The 10,892-nt window shown below is 39.5% G+C and overlaps 1 protein-coding gene and 1 long non-coding RNA gene across 2 annotated transcripts; both read left to right on the top strand.

Moving 5' to 3' along the window:
- The first annotated feature begins 2,124 nt into the window (after positions 1-2,124).
- On the top strand, positions 2,125-10,634 carry LOC134221303 (uncharacterized). Its single transcript, XM_062700507.1, has 3 exons — positions 2,125-2,265; positions 2,329-2,690; positions 9,133-10,634. The coding sequence occupies exons 2-3, from the start codon at positions 2,329-2,331 to the stop codon at positions 10,511-10,513; spliced, it is 1,743 nt and encodes a 580-aa protein (XP_062556491.1). The 5' UTR covers positions 2,125-2,265; the 3' UTR covers positions 10,514-10,634.
- Positions 5,649-7,097, top strand: LOC134221304 (uncharacterized). The gene is made up of 4 exons (XR_009982314.1): positions 5,649-5,812; positions 5,875-5,945; positions 6,002-6,071; positions 6,128-7,097. It is a non-coding gene; the product is annotated as an uncharacterized LOC134221304 (long non-coding RNA).
- Positions 10,635-10,892: the final 258 nt, after the last annotated feature.

A 10,892-nucleotide genomic window follows, 5' to 3' on the forward strand; every position in this document is an offset into this window, starting at 1 on the left:
AAATAAATTAATCTGTAAAAGATTTGAAATCAAGACAAAATTTTCAAAACGACTTATCTGCTTTCGTAAACAAAGATTCAAACGACGATTTGACGAATCTGATAGCTCTCCCACGCAAACCAACACCATCAACAGGTAGCGGAACCCTTCATCTACCTATTGATGGTGTTAGTTTGCGTGGGAGAGCTATCAGATTCGTCAAATCGTCGTTTGAATCTTTGTTTACAAAAGCAGATAAGTCGTTTTGAAAATTTTGGCTTGAAATAAACCTTTTTATTCATTTTTGGAAGTTATACTATACATAGTATAAAATTTATGCTTTCCAGCATTGTAGTTTATACTAAGCCGGAATAAAGCAAAAATATTGTTGTTTTGCATACGGTCTTTTGTAAAATGTCATTTTTTATTTGCTTAGCAAGTCACGCCGCGTTGGTCGATTTTCGGGTAAATGTCCATCGCAGTTATTTTCCCAGCCGGGAATAGTTCCTCCGCGAGTATTTTTTAATCCCCGTTTAACTACCCGTGTTCTACGTAGCGAAAAGTGCACACGGACCTTTCACTGCCCCGTATTGATATTTTCATCTGCAACTCTTCCGCATGGACTACGACTACAACATCCACGGAGTTCCGGCCACATGATAATTCGCGTTTTGAAGCTTTGCCCCATGTACCGCGTTCCGGAGCATTCGGATTGGAAGAACATTTTTGAGGTGCCACTGATTAACAACGGTCGTAGCAAATTGCAAGTCTCGGAATTATGATACTGGATCATACAGCTTCGGCACAAAAAGAGGTTCCAGCAGATGTACGACGCGGAATAGGTACGCTTGGTGTTTCCTGTGGATTATCCGAAATAACATGCTATCATCCAGTTTACATTCAGTTGAATCGGCATGTGAATGTTATTTTGGTAAGCCAACATAATTGTTTTTGGAGGTTGTTTATAACAAATTCGTTATTTTTTACAGATCTCGATGGAACACAGCCAAACACGTCGGGTTAAAATCACCCGTATTCCCACCCACTTTAAGTTTAGCGATTCAACCAGACTTCAGTTCATTCCAAGATCGTCGAGCTCCTCCGTTCGTCCTCCGCCAAGCGCTCGATAACAGCCAGCCGCAGGCATTTAGTTTCAATTCAACGAATCAACTAGGCACTCGTTCCATACCTCTGATAATGTTGGATAGTCCCCGAGCGATAACATCAGCATCTATGTCTTTAATAAAAATAATATTAAAAACTATACTTTGAAATGGACTTTTATATTTCCAATTATGAAAAACAAAAAAAAAACAAAAACAAACAATCATAACCTAGAAATCATTGTCAAAACCAAAATAAACTAAACAGTCATACAGCGTATTTATACTAGAGAACGAATTTATCAAAGTTATACTATCCCGGTATAGTTGGATCTAATACTAGCTTGGGGTCAACCACACGTAAAAAAATAACCTTATATGTTATGGCAAAAAACCATTCGAAAATACTTATACTCTTCATTATGCCACCTAAAGAATGATCCCATATCAAAAAACTAATAATATTCATAGGGTCTGTCTCATTTGGAGAATTAAACTTAAAAGTGACAGTTCGAAAATTAAAAAATCACCCCGTTACAAGAATGGCTGGTGCTACCCAGCAATTCCAATAGGACATCGATGGAAAATGATTCGATATCTGTCAAAAGTAATCTTGCTCTGCGAGCAGGATTATTTGATAATTATTGAAATGTCACTTTTAAGTTTAATTTCAGTTTAATTATCCAATTGAGACAGACCCATAAGTTAATGAAAAGTATAAGTTTCCGAATGTATGTGACTAATGCGATGTATAAGTTTTTTCTTATACATGTCATTAAGCGCCTGCTTTGACAAAAAAGTATTAGAAATATTAATAATAAACAACATTAAATTTTTTTACGTGCAGGCGAATAGTCATTTAGAATGACTTTTAAACTATTTAGTATAAATTTATTTCAGAGTGTATAGCGTATATGACACACTCCGCTTCTGAGCGTGAGGGCAAATTGAGTAATGCGTTTTTATCGTGTAAAGAGCCTTTGCGGAGCTCGTTAGGCAATCAGCCGTTAAACGGGCGTACACCATCCGGTTTGAACCGGAAACGAAATAACGAATAAATTTTAAAATCACATCAAGGTTTTTTTTCTCCTGCGATAGCGTGCTTGAACTATACGCTCTTCGTTTGTGATCATTATCAGTGTGTAAATTTCTATAATATCGTTAATAATTGATCTGTGATAAGGTAAAATTTTAATTTTATTTATTTAAGACTTTTTCGTTTAAGATGTTTTTTTTTTCGTTAAAGATGTTCTGCCCGTGTCTTTTTGAAGCACTCTTGGGCGACCTTTTCAGGCTGCACCTGCTCGGTCTCGATGAACACGATGTCACACGACGCGAAAATCGATACGCGATGGAGTTCTTCAGTCGAGCTCCGCACATGAAGGGCTCGGATGTAATAACCTACCGGAACTATGTCCTCAAGAAAGGTCCCTTCATCGACGATATCGTTGCACCGGATCAGCCTAAAAATAATCAGAAGGCGGCCGCGATACGCCAAGAAGGCAGCCGATTCTACCGGGCCAAGGATTTTCCCACTGCTTTGGAAAAGTATAACGAGAGTATCTGCTGGGCAGAATATGAACATCTGGGAATTGGCTATGCTAATAGGTAAGCTCGGGGGACAATAGACGGGATTGAACTCCCATGTAGGGTAAGGCACCCATAATTCTCCCACACCAGAGTTTTCGCCTACCTATTTTAAAATCTATTCCTCGAAAGCTATATAGGGGGAAAGACGGCTTTGGCAGGTTTTGTTTTATTATTGTCAGGGGGGTTTTTGTCGACCAAATTTTATGAAATAATAAAATAAGCAAAGAATGTTTAGGCCAAATTTGAGCATAGTCATAAAAAACCACCCTGCCAATAATAGAACAAAAACCTGCCCAAGCCGTCATTCCCCCTAGTTGTTGATAGCAGGTTAAGTTTGAGTTTTCCATAGAATTATTGAATAATTATGAAAACAAACTTCAAGACGAATTGCATTAGAATCCAATTTCAAACCCACGTAATGCTGGGCAGACACCTTTGTGTGATGTGTTATGGTTTAACATCTACCATGGTCACATTGTCAACTACACGCAAATCCTGACCCAACGAATACCTTCCCCAATATTCAACACCGTGGCATTTATGAGGATGTCGCTGAGACGGGAGTCTCATTAAGTAAATAATGCTGACCAATGAGTAGCTCGAAGTAGTCATTCTTGAATCAAGGACCACAACCATTTGATTTCTGATAGTTATCACCAGTGTTTCACTGGTGAACTGCCCATAAATGCATAACAGTCCTATTTACATACACGGTAAAAAATATGCACGTCCATGAGAATTGTTATGTATTTGAATTTGCACTACTTTAGAATCCAATAATAATAGCTACCCTTTCCAAATTCAAAGACCACCACTTTATAAATCATTGTTTCGACAATATATGTAATAGGAATTCTTGGAAGTATCTAGGAATTAATTCGAAAAATCAAATTGGGATTGCTTTGTAAGTTCTTTTCAGAATACCTTCGAAAAATCTTTGGAAATGTATTAGAAAAAAAAACAAGATTACCACGGATTTTTTAAAACAATTCCTGGAGGGACTTCCAAAGAAATATCTGGATCAATTTTCAAAGCAATTTTCGGAGGGTTTTTCAAAGGAATTGCCACATTTAACAGATATTGAGGCTGGCATCCGATACGTGTGTAAACATCGGCAACCGTTACTTCAAATGTATTTTAAATTGGGACCGCGTTTGGCAATCGATTGGAGATGGCGCAAGGATCATTGTTATTGAAAACGCAGCCCGAATGCGGCTGTCAAATGCAATGGCTGCGTTTGACGGTTGTTAATCAACTGCGTCCGTATGTCCGCAATCAGTTGAGTAGATGGCAGTAGTGGGCCAACGCATATCAATTCAAAACCACAGACAAACAGACATAACACTCGTCAAATTTCCATCGTTCACTGATTTACTGGTCAATTCAAATAATCATTAGTTGGCCAATCGATCACTCGTGGCGCGCGCATCGTATTTGTTCGAGTTTGACGTTTGCTCGCTATCGCCATCTGATTTGCCCAACTTACTGAAATCAACAGTAACGTTAGTGTTTGAACAACGACGAATTCGTAAAATTCGAATGAGTAAATGTTCAATGTGTTATGTCTGTTTGTGTCTTTAGCCAAGGTCACGGGGGTTGACGGCACTAAGGGTCTGTCTCATTTGGAGAATTAAACTTAAAAGTGACAGTTCGAAAATTAAAAAATCACCCCGTTATAAGAATGGCTGGTGCTACCCAGCAATTCCAATAGGACATCGATGGAAAATGATTCGATATCTGTCAAAAGTAATCTTGCTCTGCGAGCAGGGTTATTTGATAATTATTGAAATGTCACTTTTAAGTTTAATTTCAGTTTAATTATCCAATTGAGACAGACCCTAAAAGTAATATTCATTTGTGTATCATATCACATTTGGAGCACTTCAGTGCACCTCTAACGATTCACAGTGAATCGGCTGCTAGGCAGACTGAGCACCTGATTGTATGTTCCGGCATATTTATCAGGTAGCTCTTTAAACATTGAGGATCCGCTAGGGCTCAGTAGTACTTTCCAAAGGGTCAGGGAATTGCCTCGGCAATTTCGCGCCCACGGGAGGTAGCGAAGCTAACGCGGGACCACAGGTAGGATAGGATAGGTTGTTATATAGAATGGAATACGGGAAACACAAATCAATATTCTTATATAAAAATTTCAGATTAATAGGATGGAAAGAGTTATTAGGATTTGTCTTAGATTGGAGAGTTCAACCACAGATAACAGATATTGAGGCTGGCATCCGATACGTGTGTAAACATCCGCAACCCTTAATTTAAATGTATTTTAAACTGGGACCGCGTTTGGCAATCGATTGGAGATGGCGCAAGGATCATTGTTATTGAGAACGCAGCCTAAATGCGGCTGTCAAATGCATTGGCTACGTTCGACGGCTGTTAACCAGCTGCGTCCGTGTGTACTGCTGCAATCAGTTGAGTAGATGGCAGTAGTGGGCCAACGTATATCAATTCAAAAGTTTACACAGGATTTTCAATAAAATTTGTTCTAGCCTAAATATCTGTTATCTGTGGTTCAACATAGTAACGTCGATGCAGTGAAAAAATCAAAATTAACTCAATGAAAACAATCAGAATTTTATGTTTCAGCTTAACACTTTTACTTTTTTCGTGATCTTTGCATTGGTTTTGATGATGAGCCTCAACTTCATAGCAGCCTAGAAATCAGCCTTTTAAACTACACCCGATTCTTTTTTTACACGGGGGATGCGTTCCGTGTAAAAAAAGTTTTCAGTTCAAAATTCGAAAATCCGTGTAAAAAATGTTTTATGATTATGGAGCAATTTTGCAAAAATTTTGTATGGGATTTTTTTTACACGGCCGTGTAAAAAAAATCCATGTAAAAACAGAATCCGGTGTACTACTACTATTGAACAGAAAAATTAAAAATGATTTTCAGATAACTTTTTGAATTAATCAAACTTTTATTTTTTTTAATCGGTTTATAGCAATGCTATCTGTTGCTACTACAGCCGCGACTGGCAACACTTTCTCTTCGAACCAAATGACAGCCAACGTCATGAATATGACACATGAAAGCCATCTTTGTAAACATTACGAACAACGTGATAGTGCGGTTAAACGAATTGTTTCTTAAAAGTTAATTTCGAAGCTTATTACAAACAAAGGTATTATTTAATAGGTTAACATACATGAACTTATCTGCTAACATGAACTTCAAATCTACTAGCTTAAATACCGCGAATCCGTGAGATTAGTCCGATTCATAGTGCGTGAATTTGCGCTAACATACAGCTTGAGGTAGGTTAGAGTTTGCAATATCTTGCCTTTGTAAAATATTTCTATCTGTTAAACAGTGGTCGTTAAGCAAGGAATAGACTCCAAGGAGCTCACTAAATTCGATTAAAATCGAGGGAACACTATTTTGTAAGTAATTATTATTAACAGATGTAACGTAGGGCTAATTTTGTTATGAATTTCAGCTTGAAGCGCTTAATAAAACTTGCTATCAAGAAGAGTGTTTGCCTGTGTAGTTCTTCGAGAACACTATCAAAAGATAGATATAAGATTAAAGTAGAGATTGATATATAGAAGAAGAAAATAGCGATTGATAGATCGAAGAGGAAAGATTGGTAGATAGAAGAAAAACATAGCGATTGTAAGGCAAGACTTGACATTTCTATTGTATTTTCATACTGCTTGCTATCTAACAACGACTAATACAACACAAATAAGACAAAGTTTTATAAGACCTTAATGTTGAAACTACATAGACAATAAACAACACTATGCTAGCGCAATGACGATAACAGACCTAAAGGACGGACTCGACAAATAATCAAAGACTAATTACCTAAAGACATACATCGTACTTACAGAACACTAAGATGTTTAAACTGAACTAAAACTTCATCTTTATTGACTGACTTGACTGACCAAAACACGTTCCTGAAAATTTCCAAGAAGATTATGTGAGCTGATTCCTACAGTCCGGTGTTTATTTGGTCAACGTAGACTAATTCTTCCGGCATAATCACTTGTTAATTTTCAAAAAACCGACCCACCCCGATCATAGCAATCCAAAGGGGCAAAAAAATGTGTTATGTCTGTTTGTGTCAAAAGTTTACACAGGATTTTCAATAAAATTTGTTTTAGCCTAAATATCTGTTATCTGTGGAATTACTAAAGGAGTGTCCTTAGAAATTAAAAGCCTAATTTTCTAAATTACATTCCTGGAGGAATTTTATAAGGAATGGTGTTCCGTACGGCATTACTTAACCGTGTACGCCACAGTTGAATCATCCAACGCGAACGCAATGTGTGTATATGCGTTTCAACAGGAAGAGAGAAGGACGAAAGAGAAAATTTAGAAACGGCGCGAAAGCGTGCGCAACGGAAGGACAAGAACATTTTGAATCGTGTTTGCCTTCATTTTATACATCACTCTCAGTCCGACTACCGACGAAGCAACATCGCGATGCGCACCAAGTTTTGGTGTTTTTTTTTTCAATGTTCTGAGATTAAATGAGTATTAAATTCAATGTGGACCGTGATTTCTAATTATTCCGAACGCTACAATCTCGAGTTGTCCGCCCGCAAAGAACCGTGCTCAGAAGTCTCAAAGTTGTACAGTCCGCCTTGTGTCCACCGAACTCAATTTTTTCTTGACCGAACATATGGTCTGTAACGAACAGGATTATTCTTCTGAGTACGCGTCACCACGAGGGCAACAGTTTTAGAAAAAGTAAAGAAATTTCCTGCCGAGTGCCAACAGTGCGAAAACGAAAACATTTCCTGCTGAGGCAGTTTCCATGATGAGACGAGTCAGCCTCGGGCTGAAAGTCTCGATAATAAAGACAAAAAAAAAGTTTCCATGATGTGTTTGAGCTTTTTCCTTCTTCTTTTCAAAAAGGTAATGCAGGGAGGCGTGTGCTTTGACGTGAGGCTGAAAATGTTTGGTTTTGGTTTGGAAAATGTTTGGTTACACTCGGTCCTTTAGGACCTCTTTTCTCTTTTCCTACGTCTCTTTTCAAACTGCTTTCCGTCCAGCACACGGCTCGGTCCGCGAAACCAATTGGCTTCTGCGCCTAACTGTAAAAGACCGTGGATCCTCAAAGGAGGACCTTTATGTCGGGCCGTAGGCCCTAACTGCCATCGTCCCGCAACGCCCGCTGGCCCCGGCGAACAATAATCGTCCGTATCGACGCTCGCCTCGCTATTCCGGCGAGATTCCTGGCCGCATAGCTGGACTGGATTCGCTGTGGTGGCTATTCCTGCCTCATCATCGAGAGTACCAGCGGTATGTACCGGTACCATCGTTAAAACTAGGTCACTCTTAACAAATTAACACAAATGTATTACACAGAACAACACGCACACGCCACACTTAGGAATACATGAAAGGCGAAGTATTGCGAAAGTTCTATGTTGTTAGTTTTTGTTTACCGCGAAATACCCTTGATTACCCAGTAGTTAGCCGACCCTGGGATTGCCGGAGAGTCTATTGTGTCCTGGTCTGGCCTAGGTACTGCTATTTGACGATTCAAGAAACAGTAGTTTCAAGGCATTGGTTAGATTAGAACTTGGCCGCTAGATGGTGGCATACATGAAATCGTTATTTTAGATTGACTGAAGATATTCAGATATACGAAATTTTCCACATTGCAAATAATCTCATAGCAAAAATTTAAAATTTGATGTCTATAGCAAAGTTCGTCTGGTGGGAATAGACTGTTTTGAAACAAAAAAAAATCAGAAATTTTACAATTAGGCGACGCTAGTGTACTTGCAATATTCTTGCATGTGTGAAATGTTGCTCTTGCTTGAGATCATTTATACCAACACCCAAGTTGTATTCGGCTAAATTATTCAGGATGTCCAGGACTACACCAGCTGTGCTATGTGTAATGAGCACTTTTGCCAAGAGGCGGCTGTGAAAGTGCTAAATGAACACTAAGCTGCGAGGCGGTAATGTCCCAGTGAGGGATGTAATGCCAATGAGAAGAACAAACTCAGTGATTGACTAGAACTTGCGAAATTGTACAGAGAACACAATCAATGGGGCTTGGAATTGACTACCCATTCTCAATGTCCACGTTTCGGGAGCTCAAATATTTAAAGTCAATAACGGCGCCAGCCACGTCCTTACGGTCATATAGAAAGGGAAGGATTGTTAGTCCGACTCCCGTTGCTACTAGAGACCGAGTATACCTTTGTATCTCCACGATTGTCTTGGGATACAATATCGTTTTAGTTACAAAGGATAATTTATCTGTATTCACTTGGGTAAGCAAGGTGATCTATGGAACGGTAAATAACATTTATTCTCGCGACCAGGAAAAAAAATATACCATGCACCTCTGGTGGCGTATGAAAACTGTGGAGAATTGCTTTCTTTTCTGGTCGACTGAACTGAATCTTGGAAAACATATCGACAATAGAAAATCGTTTACATTCTAACTAAATGCAATTTTTAACGTATTTTCAGATCCGCCGTCTACTACGAAATGGGCGAATATGAACTGTGTATGCTCAACATTGACCTTGCCAGGAAGCATAACTACCCACAAACAATGCTTCCTAAGTTGCAGGAAAGGGAACAAAATTGTAAGCGTAACATTTTCCGCCTAAAATCAAAATTGATGGAACCATACTACAAACTGACCATGGAAGTGTCGGCGAACCCCAAAAGGCCATTCATGGCCGATGGTATTGTTCAGGAACATATTGCCGGTTACGGTCGGTCAATGGTGGCGAAACGCAAATTCAACATTGGCGACGTCATTTTGCAAGAGAAGGCTTGGTTATCAGCAATTCACCCGGATATGAAGTACAAAAACTGCAGCCACTGCTCTAGCGAAAATTTCCACAGTTTGATTCCATGTCCGAAATGTGTTTCGGTCATGTACTGCAGCAAGGAGTGCATGAAGAAGGGTTGGAAATTCAGTCACAGATTCGAATGCGGCATGACAGAAAAACTACATCACGTTTTCGACGACAGTTGCCGAATGATCATGGCTCCCAAGGCATTCTTTTACGGGTTGACTCTGTTTCAAGATAACCTCAAGAGCATGATGTCCTTCTCTAAGACAAATAGAAACAGCACAAATGATGACCCGTTCACATTGGATTATTCGAGTTATGACCCACTGGAAGAATTCAAGATCTTCCACAAGAAAAAGATTCCGACTGACAAATTTGAGCATGAAGACATGTGTCGCTTCTACGCGGCCCTGTATTACTCGATCTACATCAAGCATCCGCTGGTGCGATCCATTTTTGTCACCAAAGAACAGAAAAATTTCATGCTCAATTCCTTCCTGAAGTACATGCGGATCATTGATTTCAAGGTTATTGGATATCGCATGTTCACCACCCAGCTGTATTCAATTGCATCGGTCTGTAACCATTCGTGTGATCCGAACACAATTGCTGTGACTCATTTCGGCCAACTGAAGTTCATCGTCACCCGCCCCATCGCAGTTGATGAACAGATTCTCATTTCGTATGGCCCGCTGCTGCGGAAGCATTTGAAAAGTGAACGCAAATACGAACTCGAATGTTATCACATCGATTGTCTGTGTGATTCGTGCAATGACGTCAAGTGGCGAAGCATGCAGGTTGCGGCAATGAAGCTTCCGGCGTTGCCCCAACGAAGCCTTATGATTTTGAAAAAACGTGTCGAAGACCCGAACATCGATGACCAGCTTAAAACAAATCTTTTGAAAGATTTTGTCGCACAGTACGCATACGCCTATCCCCGAGACGATTACGTTCAAGCGCTGGATGTATACCGTGACTTTCTGGTCAAAGCCTTCGTCGCAGAGGTGAAAAATCATTCACGCGTCACTGCCGGTCAAATGGCTTGAGAAGTTTCTTTGAAACGATCTAACATTTTCATTTACCAATATGTGATGGTTTTTAAACAAGTATTGTTGCAACTCGTTGAACTCGTATTAATAAACCTGAATTCACTGTTTTACCACAATACATTTTATCGTTAAATTAATCATTAATGAAAGCAACAGAAAAACAATGTGCCATGTCTAGATTGGATGCCACATCTCTACATCCTTGGTAACGCCCTACGCTCGCCAAATCGTTTTGTACTGGGTTCGTCCACATAGCGAAGCGAACAACATCTTTGCAGGGTTCCTTCTGGATACTGAGTTCACCGTAGAGTTGGGTCCATGGTGACCAGCGAACCGGGAAAATGTCGGGAATTGAAAATCGCCGGGAAAATATCGG

The sequence above is a fragment of the Armigeres subalbatus genome, chromosome 3 (genome assembly GCF_024139115.2).
Source record: "Armigeres subalbatus isolate Guangzhou_Male chromosome 3, GZ_Asu_2, whole genome shotgun sequence".
Lineage (NCBI taxonomy): Eukaryota > Metazoa > Arthropoda > Insecta > Diptera > Culicidae > Armigeres > Armigeres subalbatus.

Bases quoted from the DNA above. Each gene is read 5' to 3' on its own strand.
- LOC134221303 (XM_062700507.1), top strand. From the start codon at position 2,329: ATGTTCTGCCCGTGTCTTTTTGAAGCACTCTTGGGCGACCTTTTCAGG. The intron at 2,691-9,132 runs GTAAGCTCGGGG...ACGTATTTTCAG, and splicing joins GGAATTGGCTATGCTAATAG to ATCCGCCGTCTACTACGAAA.